Source organism: Apodemus sylvaticus, chromosome 5 (genome assembly GCF_947179515.1).
Source record: "Apodemus sylvaticus chromosome 5, mApoSyl1.1, whole genome shotgun sequence".
Lineage (NCBI taxonomy): Eukaryota > Metazoa > Chordata > Mammalia > Rodentia > Muridae > Apodemus > Apodemus sylvaticus.
Window position 1 is genome coordinate 66,474,020 of NC_067476.1, and position 15,025 is coordinate 66,489,044.

Here is a 15,025-nt window from a genome sequence, read left to right on the forward strand (position 1 = left end):
GGAGAAAACTAAGATTTGGGGAGCTTTGACTGTCAGATATCAGAGAGTAATCTTGTTCTCCAAATTGTAAGAATGCTGACTTATTGAACGTTTCCATGTGTAAATAGTACACTGTAATGTACTTGTGTAAATAATACACTAGAGTAAATAGTACACTGTAATTTTTATAATATCCTGTTTAACAGTTACAACTCTTGTACTCTCTTTAGAAGTGTATTAAACCTGATAAAGCTGGTGACCATGGTGAGGAACTTAGACACATCCTATCATCAGTTCACAATTTCAGATCTGTCTGGTTTGCTCTTTCTCCCATTGTGATCACGTCATGTCGAATATGGTTCTTATGTTGAAAGACAATTTGCTGCCCTAGTGGAAAGTGCTTCCTTCACAAATTTCAATACCTTTTAGTGGCCAGAGGCTGAATATAATTGCTGTCCATCTGGTTTTATTGTTTCCGTTTGTGAAGACCACAGGATGGTCAGACATTATTAGGTCAATAAATCTGAGATATATTTTTGGGATAAATTCCATGATTTCATCGGAGAGTGGGTTTAGTATATAGATGTTCATAAAGCCTAAGGCTTTCCAGTATGATCTGGAACTTGCTACATAGCTTAAAATGGAATTAAGCTCCTGATGTCTTTTTAGCTTCTTCCTTGTGTCTCCTAAATCCCATACTCTTCTCAACACAGCTTTCTCTTTATTGGGGCAAACAGCAAATTTGATGATTTTCTTTCTTTCTTTTTCTTTTTCTTATTTTCTTTTAATTGAAAAATATCTTGCTATAAAGTTCATGCTGACCAATGTATGAATATCTTGTGTCAATATTCCTAAGGTTGAGGGCATAACATTTACTACCACATTTGTTGAGATTTTAAAAAGAATGATTAGTACAACTTTTATGAATGTTAATAAAATATCCACTGTCATCTGAGTTAACTCAATTTCTACTATTCTTCATATACATTCTATGCCAGTCAAGTCTGCCACAATTCTCGCCATCTTTCACTTTCCTATGACAGGGTAATTTTTAAAAATTCCCTATAAGTATCCTTTTATACAGGCAATTTTCCACAGTTTCTACACATGGAAACATACTTTGTTCTTTGGGTGAACCGAGTGATTACACATAAAATATTATCCTCATTCCTTTTACCAGAATCTATAATTTAACATCCCACAGTCAAATAAGACAATTATTATAACATATTTTATTGTATTTATTTATAAAGGTTTCATGCATCTCAGTAACATATACTCATTTTATGTAGAGGCCTATTCCTTGTTTCTTTTTTTCCTCCTTGGTGCCTAGAATATCTGGAATCCAGGAATTCTTTTAGATGAGCAGCATTGGACAGAGATGTTTTGTTCTTGAAGAAATAGTTTTGGTTAATGGCTCTGTCTACTTTGAATTCTAGGACCTAGGTATTTATAAATAATCAATTTGGAAAATGAAAGTAAACACATTTGCCTTATAAGATAATTTTGATAGTTTGATGGAATACTTTTTAGAATAGAATGTCTGACATATATTCATTTTTAATAAATGTACTCTATTAAATTCTACATAGGTTAAAACATTTTATAACATGTAAAATGTATCAGCAAATTTTTGGTGGGTGAATTTGATTCTATCATTATCATTTTAAAATTATGCAATAAGTTGAGGAAACAAAAAGATGAATATTCAATCTTTGTTTCTCTGTCTCTGTCTCTCTCTGTCTCTGTCTCTCTTTGTCTCTCTCTCTCTCTCTCTCTCTTTGTCTCTCTCTCTCTCTCTCTCTCTCTCTCTCTCTCTCTCTCTCTCTCTCTCTCTCTGTGTGTGTGTGTGTGTTCCTGTGTTTATATACATACATATGCAGTGGAACATGATACTAGAGGTTCTTTTTGAGACAGGGTTTTTCATTGTTATAGGAACTCATTAACTCAACAAGACCAACTGTCTGATAAACAAAAAGGGTTCACCTGTGTTTGCCTGCCTGGGATTGATATTACAGTTATATTCTACTATGTGTAGAATCTGAACCTGGGTCCTCATTTTTGCATGACAAATACTTTACTGAGTTGGAGATCCCTCCATGTTGAGGGTAAATATTTTGTTACAAAATTTGCAAACTAATACTATAAGTAAGATCTATCTTTAAAGTAATATAATAACAGTTAAAAAGGAATCAAAGGAATACATTTGTCTGCATTCACTTGGTGCATGGAAAATTTATGTATTTCATCATCAGAATTCTTTGGGCTCATTTCCTACAAAATTATGACATCGTTCAGTCAAATGATATGCACTGAGTTCTATTTTCTACATGCTAAGTATGAATTCAGCATGACTCTGACAATTCATAAATATTATTTTGAAAATGACAAGTTTTTTATATTATGAACTCATGTATAACAAATAATTACATAGAATCATTTTAAATGTAAAAATCTCTTTTTTATTCCTATCTTTTAAATTAAACCACAAGAAATTTCATTCATTTTTTTTTATTTATTCAGTACAATGATTTAATTTGAAACTTCATTTTCTCTCCACTTCAGTTATATTTCTTACAGTCATGGATCATAATAATAATACCGTTAGTGAGTTCATCATGTTGGGATTCACAACAGATCCTGTGATGCAGAAGGTACTGTTTGCAGTGTTTCTTGTTGTGTACACGTTGACTTTGGTGGGAAATAGCTCCCTCATCATGTTAATCTGCAATGACTCTAGGCTCCACACACCCATGTATTTCTTCATTGGAAACCTATCATTCCTGGACCTTGGATTATCTTCTGTATACACACCAAAGATCCTTGCAACCTGTATCTCAGAAGACAAGAGCATCTCCTTTGCTGGTTGTGTGACTCAATTCTTCTTCTCAGCTGCACTGGATTATACAGAATGTTACCTGTTGGCTGCCATGGCTTATGACCGTTATGTGGCTATCTCAAAGCCATTGCTTTATTCCCAAGCCATGCCCTTAAAGCTTTGTGTATTTTTTGTGGGAGCCTCATATCTGGGTGGATTTATTAATGGTGTGATTATCACCAAAGACACATTTTCCTTGACCTTCTGTAGTGACAATGTAATTGATGACTTTTTCTGTGATATTCCACCCCTGGTGAAGCTTGCCTGTGGAAAGAAGGACAGCTTTCAGTCTGTGTTATTCTTCCTCTTGACTTCCAATGTCATCATCCCCATTGTGTTCATCCTGGCCTCCTATCTCTTCATCATTGCCACTATCTTGAGGATCCGCTCCACTCAGGGCCGCCTCAAGGCCTTCTCCACCTGCTCTTCCCACCTCATCTCTGTGACTTTGTACTATGGCTCCATTCTTTACATCTATGCTCGGCCCCGGTCCAGCTACTCTTTAGATAGAGACAAAATTGTTTCAACCTTTTACACGGTGGTTTTCCCCATGTTGAATCCCTTAATCTATAGTCTGAGGAATAAGGATGTGAAAGAGGCTCTGAAAAAACTCCTCAAGTAAATCAAGATTATTTCCTTATATTAACAATAGAAATATTTAATTGGATTTCTTATGGTTCAAGAAAAGTTACCACTTTCATAGTGGTATAAAGAATTATAAAAGTCCATGTGCTTCATCCATAAGACTTCAGGGTTTATATACAAACAGTCCAAACAAGCTTACCATAAAGATACATGTACACTTGTATTTGCTGCAGGAATATTAACAATATTGTGGTTATGGAATCATTCCTGGTATCTATCAATAGATGGAAAAATTTGTAATGTATACTAGGGATCATTATGATTCGGTAGTGGTAGAGCAGGCAACATATAATTGGTCATTTATAAATCTCTACTGCCTGTTCTTTCCAAAATTGTGGTGTAAAGATAGATAAAAATCTTGCTTATCTCTCTCAAGTCAGACACACTACTTACACAAAGCTGGCCTTGGAATCTTGTCTCTATTTCTCTACTAGCAGAATGTTCTCTGATCCACCAGTGGAATAAATAATGGCACAGTGATTGCTAATAAAGTTTAAACCTTAGGCCTTTTGCCAAGACAGTTTCCCAGGTAGTTCATCTCACTTACCCTGACCATTTAGGCTATGACCTGCCACAAGGTTAGCTCTGTACTTCTCTGCTCTGCTCTGGTCAATCTCTGTTCCCTTTGGTGTCGATTCTCAATTCTCTCATGTTTGCTATCATTTCCCTCAATCCTCTGCATTGCAGCTTCACCCTCATCCTTTCTGACCAGCTATTGGCCATCAGATTTTTATTACAAATCTTCAGTAGCAAGAAAACATTTGATACAATTCTGGATTGTTTTTAGGCAGATGAGGAAGGGACAATATTTACAAAATAGATAATCCAGCGATGAGCCATAGGAAGGACAATACCAGAATCTTGCCAGCACTTAGTTCTTTGATTATACAGAATTAACAATTGAAAATACAGAGACTTATCTTCACAGAACATGGTGATATACTGAAAGGATATCAACTATAGGAATTACAAGCAAAAAGACCCCATTTTTTATAGTTTTGTACTATCATGGTTATAGTCTATTCTACAGCATTGACTCTTTCCCCTTGATTTCATGCTGTGACACCATTGGCCATGTGGATAGCATATGCCTTGTGTTTCCAAGTTTTAGGGTCCCTATTGCTACTTATTATTGTATCAGTGGGACTCCTTCTTGGAAGCTACTGTTCTACTGCAATTGACAAATTAAGGAGGATTTAATATTGCACAAAAAATGTGAAGAAAGCAAAGTAAGTGGAGAATATAATATAGTTGAGTAATTCTTGTCATAGAATTTGATTATATCTCAGCAAACAAGAGGGAGAGTAGGAGAGAAAAAGGAGGAAAAGTGGAGAGAAGAGGGGGAAGAGGAAGAGAAATGGGAGGAAGAGAACAAAGGTGCAGGATAAGGAGAATGAAGAGGATGATATGAGAGAGAGAGACAATGAGGGGAAATTAGTTAGGGCAGAGCTTTGCATCCAGTGAAAAATGTGATCTTCTAATGAATCTGTCTGAGGTTTTGGGAAAAAGAACCCTCACCTCTGTCCATTACTTTTCACATACTCATATATTTAATTGGTACAAGTTTGTAGTTTGGTCTCTTGAGGTGGTGAGCAGATTGTTATTGATTTAGAGGAAAGGAAGAAACCAGAACTGTGCAGAAATATATGTAATCTATTTAAGAATATTTAAATGCCTACATTGAACCATATGCAAGTGAATATAACCATAAATTTTTTGAAACAAGTAAAATACAGATTGTGGGAGAATGTGACTGAACACATCCATCAGTTGGGAATCAGTATCTAAAATAAAACTTTCCTGAGTCTTACTGACATTGATTCAACTTCAATGTACAGCTTTGCCTAATTGCTTTGCTGTTCCCCAAGCAAATGAACTGCAAGGTATTTCAGATTTGATTCTCTTGGGATTAAATATCTAATATAAATGATCCTAGAGCTAGCTGGTTGAATTTGGGAGATTAGTAGGAGGTATTTTCTTGAAATTTGGTAAGTAGTAAAGTGCTATTTTATGACTCTTTAGAGTTTTATAAATTTTATTTTGCTTTCGTAATGACTCCACAATTGTTTGCTTTCTGCTGCAAGGGAAACTGCAAAGCTTTCTTTTCATATTCCCCCATGATTCTGTAGCAGTTTTTAACTTCCTGAATGAGAAGTCATTTAATTTCTTCTATATGAGGTACTATAGCATAAATTTATATGAGAGGAACATATAGAAAAATGTAATTAACTTCAGTATGATAGGGTTATGCATTAAGAATCACTTAGCATGGAACTTACTGTTGCAAGTGTTTTACTAAGCAATAGATTGGTGTTTTTGAACTCAGATTCAGAGTGAATTATAAAACATATAAATTTCGTTCAATTTGTTTTTGTTCCTCAGAAAGCAAGAAGACATGAATGGTTTTGAAAGAATGCTAGAGAACAGATAACTGTCAGGCTTCTCATAGCCTTTCAATAAGGTTGTCCAGAAGAGAGTTCCTTTCTTACATTCTTCATCCTCTTCTTCCTTCCCTTCTTCCCTCCTTCCCTCCTTCCCTCCTTCCCTCCTTTCCTCCTTCCTTCCTTCCTTCCTTCCTTTTTTTCCTTCCTTTCTTCCTTCTTTCTTTTTATTTTTCCACTCCAGGTGACAGGATTTTAGGCATGTGCCACCCTCAGCTGTCAATCTTTTTACTTAAAGGAAAATTTAAGTGTATGACTTGATGTCATTAACAAACTCACAAGAAAAACACAATTAAATACGTGGACTGTTTATGTGGTGGTTTTGAACTCTTTTATTGCAAAGACCTAGACTATTGGCATTCTCAAAGTCATTGACCCCTAACATAGTTCACAAATTTATGTATAAACCAATTGAATATACGAGAAGAATAAGTTATAAAACAATACAGGGTACATCATAAATATGAAAAATTTGAAGTCATAAATAAAATGCAGGTGGGTCATTGAAGTATAGGACTAAATTGGGAGAATCATAGCAAAGGAAAATGGAAAAAATTCAATATTGAATCTTGAATACTTATTATAATATTAGTTTTATATTAAATTAAGACATGATCCAATATATTAGCTTCTCAAGACATAGTTTCTATTACACATCTGGTATTTTTAAATACAATATGTCTATTAAAGTCATAATTTTATAGGAAATACACTAATGCAGATAAGTGCCTTATATTCCAGATGAGTAAATTGCTCCTCATGAGGATCAATTAGGTTTCCAGTTGTGAACAAACTGTATAGAAATAAGAACAGAAGTCCACCTAAATTTTTCTGACCACACATTCCTAGATGAGGAGAATTTTCTGTTTTCAAAAAAGTATATAACTACTCATAAAATGCATTTGGACACACATATGAGTTTATTAAATCCTAACAAGACTATAAAATAACACTTCTGCCTTCCCTATAGTAGTTAGAGCATAGGACAACTCCACCATCTTCCTTCAATATTGTGTGGAGAGTGTTGTCATCAGAATGTCTCAAGCTAGTAGAGTGAAAGGCTATTCTACAAACCACTTCTTAGAGAATTGTACAGTCTTGGAGTAAGACTCAGAGAGTGTTATATTACCCATGTCAGGTTCTACCAATGCCTTTGAATTAGTGACTGCTAATGAATGTCTTTCTTGTATTGATTCTACTAGCAAACAGTTCATGATTTTGTTTGATTTTACTGCTTTTGTTTATTTTTGTTATTTCTTAATATTTTATTTACTCATTGACAATTTCATACATTTTATATACAATGTGTCTTGATAATATATACCCAAAATTTACTCCTCCCTCTCCCCTTAAACCTTCCATCCATATGTAACCTTTCTACCTTCATGTCATTTATAAAATAACTCACTGAATCCATTTAAAGCTGCTTATATGTATATAGGTATGGGTGTACCTACTAGAGCCTAGATAACCTAACAAGGACACATTCTTGAAGAAAATGGTCTTTCCCTTTCCCAGAAATCATCAGCTACTTTTAGTTCTTCTAGGGCCTATTAAAATAAACTAATTGCTTTTCATCATCTCTTTTTATTATTTTAGTTTATTTTTTCATATAGTGTACTTAATCATGTTTTCCCTAGTCAGATCCTCCATGTTTTCCTGAACACACAATTTCATATTCATTCCTTCACTGCAAAAAAGAAAAAGAAAAAGAAAAGAGGTGAAAATCAATGAAAATCAAAACAACTAAAAGAATTAGGTTTATGTCATATTTCAAAGTTTACAGCAGCTTTGTGTAGCAGTTGATGATCACTCTTAATTTACAAGGGAGATCATTGAAGCTTGTTGGCTGAGAACTGGAGAAATGAACTGGGATTTTTAGTACAAGTCTTTGTGGTTCCAGAGCTAGGTCTGATTTTCTCAGTCTTATTTCCCAGTCTCATCCCAGTCTACACTAAAGTAGAAAACTAATAACTCTTGAATCTGAAATATGGGTTGATACTCAACAAGAGCTACATCCAGTACTGGCTGGTTTTGTGAGTCAACTTGACACAGGTTGGTATCATAGAGAAAGGAGCTTCAGTTGGGGAAGTGCCTCCATGAGATCCAGGTGTGGGGCATTTTCTCAATTAGTGATCAAAGTGGGAGGGACCCTTATGGGTGTTACCACCTCTGGGCTGGTATTCTTGGGTTCTATAAGAAAACAAGCTGAGCAATCCAGGGGAAGCAAACCAGTAAGAAACATCCCTCCATGGCCTCTGTATCAGCTCCTGCTTCCTGACCTGCTTGAGTTCCAGACCTGACTTCCTTTGGTGATGAACAGCAATGTGGAAGTGTAAGCTCAATAAATGCTTTCCTCCACTCCTTGCTTCTTGGTCATGATGTTTGTGCAGAAATAGGAACCCTGTGTAAGACAAATTAGTGCCAGAATAGTGGGGTATTCCTGTGACAACCTGACCATGTTTTGGGGAGGACTGTGGTAGGACTTTGGAACTTTGGGCTAGACAATCCATTCCATGTTAAGAGCTCTGTGGGATGTTGTGTAGGAGCTTGGAAGATAATGTTGAGAACAGTGTAGAAGACAGAGACCTGGCTTGTGAAATTTCAGAGGGAAGATTAAAGGCTCTTATCAGGGCCGTGTTTTGATTGTGAAGATTCTGTGATTTTGGTTAGCTGGGGATGAAGAATCAGCTATGACTAACAAGATACCAGAACCACTAAAGCAAACCTTTGTGTTATTGGGACTATTGATGTTGGTTAGCTGGAGCTAAGAAATTAGCAGTGATTGAGAAGAGACCAGTATCACTGAGGTGAAATCTTCTAGGAAGTGTTTTCTGAGAGCACAGAGGCTGTATTACAGAGATAGCCACAGTTGTATTTTGTGCTGTGGCTGGATTTGGTACTGTGTAAGAGTCACCCAGGTGGTACTGGTTTTGAAGGCATGAATGGGTCAGAAAGAGCAGCTGAGGCTTGGCACTGTGAGAGGCAGTGGAAGGACACTGGTGAAGGTGCAGCCTCAGTTGTAATTGATGGCCCAGGACTGAAAGGGTCATGCATAGGAGCTGAGTTTTGGCACCACGATAAGAGCCTAGGAAAGGCTATTGGTGAAGCCTAGGTACAGTGGAAGACAACAGTGTTTAGGAGTTGCGAGTGCCATGCAATGACCCCCACGAACAACAGCAACAGCAGAGTACAGACAGCTGTAGCCTAGAAGACAAGGTGTGTGCTACAAAGGACAGAGTTGGAGAAGTGACCCAAGCCCTTGGAGGATGCTGGAAGATTGTGAGTTGGATTCTAGACATTGAACCATTGGAGTTTGAGTTTTGCTTTTGTGACTGTGCCCTGATATTTTTCCCCCTTGAAGGAAGAGAGTATTTTAGTGGAGCCCACAGTTAAGAGACTTTGAATTTTCAAAAGATTTTGAATTTTAAAAGATATTGGACATTTTAAAGGGATTGAACTTTTAATATGTAAAGACTGTAGAACTTTTAAAGTTATTTAGATCTTGGGGATGAATAAGAAAGCAAGGGTTGAGGCTTAACAGTGATGTGTTTGTGTGTCAAGTTGACAAGGGGTCAATTGTACTTGCTGGTTTTGTGTGTCAACTTGACACAGGCTGGTGTTATCACAGAGAAAGTAGCTTCAGTTGAGGAAGTGCCTCTATGAGAACCAGCTGTGGGACATGTTCTCAATTAGTGATCAAGGGTGGAGAGACCCTTGTGGGTGGTACCACCTCTGGGCTGGTATTCTTAGGTTCTCTAAGAAAGTAAGCTGAGCAATCCAGGGGAAGCAAGCCAGTAGAAACATCCCTCCATGACCTCTGCATCAGCTCCTGCTTCCTGACCTTCTTTTTTTTTAAATTTTTTTATTCGATATAATTTATTTACATTTCAAATGATTTCCCCTTTTCTAGCCCCCCACTCCCTGAAAGTCCCATAAGCCCCCTTCTCTTCCCCTGTCCTCCCACCCACCGCTTCCCACTTCCCCGTTCTGGTTTTGCTGAATACTGCTTCACTGAGTCTTTCCAGAACCAGTGGCCACTCCTCCTTTCTTCTTGTACCTCATTTGATGTGTGGATTATGTTTTGGGTATTCCAGTTTTCTAGGTTAATATCCACTTATTAGTGAGTGCATACCATGATTCACCTTTTGAGTCTGGGTTACCTCACTTAGTATGATGTTCTCTAGTTCCATCCATTTGCCTAAGAATTTCATGAATTCATTGTTTCTAATGGCTGAATAGTACTCCATTGTGTAGATATACCACATTTTTTGTATCCACTCTTCTGTTGAGCGATACCTGGGTTCTTTCCAGCATCTGGCAATTATAAATAGGGCTGCTATGAACATAGTAGAGCATGTATCCTTATTACATGGTGGGGAATCCTCTGGGTATATGCCCAGGAGTGGTATAGCAGGATCTTCTGGAAGTGAGGTGCCCAGTTTTCGGAGGAACCGCCAGACTGATTTCCAGAGTGGTTGTACCAATTTGCAACCCCACCAGCAGTGGAGGAGTGTTTCTCTTTCTCCACACCCTCTCCAACACCTGCTGTCTCCTGAATTTTTAATCTTAGCCATTCTGACTCAAGAAGTTAGACTCCAGAAAACCGAACAACCCTATTAAAAAATGGGATACAGAGTTAAACAAAGAATTCTCACCTGAAGAACTTCGGATGGCGGAGAAGCATCTTAAAAAAATGCTCAACTTCATTAGTCATCAGGGAAATGCAAATCAAAACAACCCTGAGCTTCCTGACCTTCTTGAGTTCCAGTCCTGACCTCCGTTGGTGATAAACAGCCACATGGATATGTAAGCTCAATAAACCCTTTTCTTCACAACAGGATACTCATAACTTTGATTATAGCAATGAATGTGAAAACCTATTTATCTGGGGCTAATGGTATCATTAGATTTGACTAGAATGTTTATTTTCCTTGAGGCTATTAGGATTTGATTGATTTTTTTCTTGAGTACATCCATTCATCCTCTCAAGAAACATGATTCATGGACTTTTGTGAATGACATATCTTTGAGCAGTATCGGCAAGAAAAGTAGATAATTAAGCAGTTTTGTGATTGGTCATATGATGGGTGGTCTAAAGAAGAAAAAGAAGAAACTGAAAAAAGGATGGAAAAACATTTGGTGTATGCAGGCAGGTGTAGAGTTGATCATTGGATCCTTACTAAGAAAGTCACATATTTATGAGCAACCAAAACGGATCAAATAAAGTTCTAAGCAGAATGAGCAGCCAGTTAACGTATAATAACTTTTAAAGTTTTGAGCCACAGATAAAAGTCTATGTAAATATGTGTGCCTAAATCCATGTAGCATGTTTAGCATGCAAACATAAAATTAAAAAATTCTCTGAGGGCTTCATTTCAGTGCTGTCCCTCTTTTACCTTGCTAGATCATGTGTTACATGTACAAGAGAAGGGTGAACATGCCTCAGAGATCTAGAACATAGGATTTTTTGCTCATCTCTAAGAACTGAGGAACATCAAGAACTCTTCAAGTACAATAGAATAATTTTCATGACCCAAAAACATTGGAGTAATTTACCATAGCAGAACCAGCAGACAGCATTTAGAGTCTGCTAAGTTTAGTATTCTCACCGCTGCCTCAATATTAACTCATGACCCCAGAAGTCTTCCAGCTTCTTCAGTAGAATTTAATTTTGAGGGTTCATAGCATTCTCATGTGACTGGGGTAAGACACATGAGAGTACTCTTTTCAAGCACTTAAAGTTTAGTATTATTTTTCTCCAGCACTAGAAGTTTTCTGCAGCCACAGAGAAGCATAGGAAAGTCATGTCTAAATTTACTTTTACGTACAAATCAAAGCATTTGACATACAGTAAGAATTCAAAACACATTGTAAATGTTTTTGGAAGATGGCTCACACACATCCATTGTTGTGACCAGAGAATAGCTGAAGAACAGGTGAGATGTACAAGATAGGTCTGGGATTATGAGCACTATAAATCAAAGAAGGTGCTTTTAATTTGCTTTTTTTTTTTTATAAATTCTATAGGAGATACAGACAGCTGGATACAAATGAAACCTTGACCTTCCATATTTGCATAATATAATATAGAGAGTTTAGGTTCTCTCTTTGAACAATCTTAAGTATAAATCATATTTATTTGTTGATATCTGCACTTTATGTATTTGATATCTCTCCCTATACTTGCAAAATGAAGCCTTGATGTTCTTAGGTTGTCATAACATGATGCCAAATAGTGCTGTCTTCAACAATGTACAATTATATTTTCAGAGATTTACAGGTTTTATTAAGTCAAAAATCAGGTTGGATACATGATTGTCTTCTAATGTGTTACATTTTACAAATTAGAAATGCCATCTGAGAGAAAGGGATAGAGAGAAGATAGGAAAGAAAGGAGGGATATGAAGAAAGATATGGAGAGTGGTTTCTCATCAAACCACTTAACTATACAGACTAGGACATCAGCTTTATCTTCTGAAATTTCATCCCTTTCCCAAATGTTATCACACTGTATTCATCAAATGAAATGCAGGACACAAGTATATATTAAGTACCAGCACAACAATGATAGGTTCAAATGAGGTATCTCAGATATGAAAACTGACTTAGGATGCACATTTTTTCTGCCTCTTCTCAAACTCCAACCACTTATTCATAATTTAATTGATATTTTTGTTTGCATTTGAAAATGCTCATGTGGGTGAGGCTGCACAGTGGGAAGAGGTTCATGTGTATATATGTGTATGTGTGGATCTCAGAGAACAACTTCAGGTGATATTCCTCAGGAGCCCTCTAACTTATACTGTTTCTTTTCGATTGTCTTTCACTGTCCTAGACGTTATCAAATAAGCGATGCAAAGGCCGGTGAACAAGAAGGATGCTTTCACGTTGGCCTCTTTAGTACTGGCATCAAAAATGTGTACTACAGTATCTGGGTTTTTTTTATTTTTTTAAATAATTTTATTTTCTATATTCTTTGTTTACATTCCAAATGATTTCCCCTTTCCCAGATCCCCCCTCCCCATATGTCCCATAAACCTTCTTCTGGTTTATTTTTAAAAGTGATCTGTTGGTATTAATCTAAACTTTTCATGTTTACAAGGCAAGTCATTTAGCAAATGTGCTATTCCCCAGTATTTTGGTAGTAATTTTATAATTGGGAAACAAACCAATTCTATTCAATCAAAATATTTGTCATTTAATTGGGTGATAATAAATTATGACTGACTCCATGATATTTTTCTATTTTTCTGTAGTTAAAAGTAGTTATATTTTCATAAAATATATGCTGATTACTATTTACATTCTCTCAACTCCTCTATCTCACCTCCTTTTCTACCTGAATACATACCTTTTTTAGATTACTTACTATTTTGAAATTTTATTTATTGAAAATAATTTCCACTTATTTACCATAATGGATCAAGCTAAATTCTAATTTTATCTAGTCCTAGGTAAGATTTCCTAGTGGAATGGAACAATATAATAATACAGTGACTGAGTTTATCCTCGTGGGATTCACAACAGACCCTGTCATGCAGCTGGTCCTGTTTGTTATTTTCCTTGCTGTGTATGCATTAACTATGTTAGGAAACAGTACCCTTATTGTGTTGATCTGCAATCACTCTAAGCTCCACACACCCATGTATTTCTTCATTGGAAATCTGTCTTTTCTGGATCTTGGATTGTCCACAGTCTATACACCAAAGATCTTAGTGACCTGCATCTCTGAAGATAAAGGCATCTCCTTTGCTGGTTGTGTGGCTCAATTCTTCTTCTCCGCTGGACTTGGGTATACTGAGTGTTATCTGTTGGCTGCCATGGCTTATGACCGCTATGTGGCTATCTCGAAGCCATTGCTTTATTCCCAAGCCATGTCCTTAAAGCTATGTGCATTTTTAGTGGGAGCCTCATATCTGGGTGGTTTAATTAACTCTTTCATCATCACCAAAGACACATTTTCCTTGACCTTCTGTAGTGACAATGTAATTGATGACTTTTTCTGTGATATTCCACCCCTGGTGAAGCTTGCCTGTGGAAAGAAGGACAGCTTTCAGTCTGTGTTATTCTTCCTCTTGACTTCCAATGTCATCATCCCCATTGTGTTCATCCTGGCCTCCTATCTCTTCATCATTGCCACTATCTTGAGGATCCGCTCCACTCAGGGCCGCCTCAAGGCCTTCTCCACCTGCTCTTCCCACCTCATCTCTGTGACCTTGTACTATGGCTCCATTCTTTACATCTATGCTCGGCCCCGGTCCAGCTACTCTTTAGATAGAGACAAAATTGTTTCAACCTTTTACACGGTGGTTTTCCCCATGTTGAATCCCTTAATCTATAGTCTGAGGAATAAGGATGTGAAAGAGGCTCTGAATAAACTGTTCAAATAATCACAATCATATTCTACAAAAAAGGGCAAAAATGAGTTTGATTCAAGGATTGTATGTGCGGTAATGCTTCCACCATTGCACATCATGATTATGAATTCTTATGGTATCAATTATTTTATGTACACATTTGAGGATGACAGTTTGCATTATCTGTGCTTGAGGATGACTGTTGAAATTATCCAATATTAAAAATTAAACAGTTCACAAGGTAATATTTGAAAACAAAATATGAATATTTGAATTCATTTCAATATTACCCTTGACTGAAATAAAAATAAAATAATACTTATTCTCCCAAAGATTTTTCTACTATAACAAAATTGCAGATTCTGTTTTCCTTGAACCAAAATTATGTAGACTGGTTCCTGTAGTATAGTCATTAAATTTTCAGTCCAATCTATCATATATCTACCTTTATGTGTAGATCTCACCTTTTTACTGTCATAATATGCTATGATTCAGTTATCTTCATTAATCCCTACTTTTCATAACCTTTGAAACATTACAGGGCTGAAGTAATATCTATATTTCATACTGTGTTTATTTTAATTTGGAACCCTATATTTTATAGATTAAACAAATCAAACATGTTGAAGTTGCATTGAGGATAATCTTAGATTACAAAAAAAATTGTAAAATAAAAATATGTAAAATAAAAAATAAACAGTTTTTAAAAGTTGTTTATTGTT

The 15,025-nt window shown here is 36.3% G+C and overlaps 2 protein-coding genes across 2 annotated transcripts; both read left to right on the forward strand.

Annotated features, from left to right (window-relative positions):
* The first annotated feature begins 2,561 nt into the window (after positions 1-2,561).
* On the forward strand, positions 2,562-3,479 carry LOC127684240 (olfactory receptor 1013). Its single transcript, XM_052181197.1, has one exon. It carries the CDS (start codon positions 2,562-2,564, stop codon positions 3,477-3,479), a length of 918 nt encoding a protein of 305 aa, XP_052037157.1.
* Positions 3,480-13,418: 9,939 nt separating this feature from the next.
* LOC127684241 (olfactory receptor 1013-like) lies at positions 13,419-14,336 on the forward strand. Its single transcript, XM_052181198.1, has one exon. The coding sequence runs from the start codon at positions 13,419-13,421 to the stop codon at positions 14,334-14,336; it is 918 nt and encodes a 305-aa protein (XP_052037158.1).
* Positions 14,337-15,025: the final 689 nt, after the last annotated feature.

Excerpts from the sequence above, each read along its gene's own strand:
- LOC127684240 (XM_052181197.1), top strand. The coding sequence starts at position 2,562 with ATGGATCATAATAATAATACCGTTAGTGAGTTCATCATGTTGGGATTC.
- LOC127684241 (XM_052181198.1), top strand. The coding sequence starts at position 13,419 with ATGGAACAATATAATAATACAGTGACTGAGTTTATCCTCGTGGGATTC.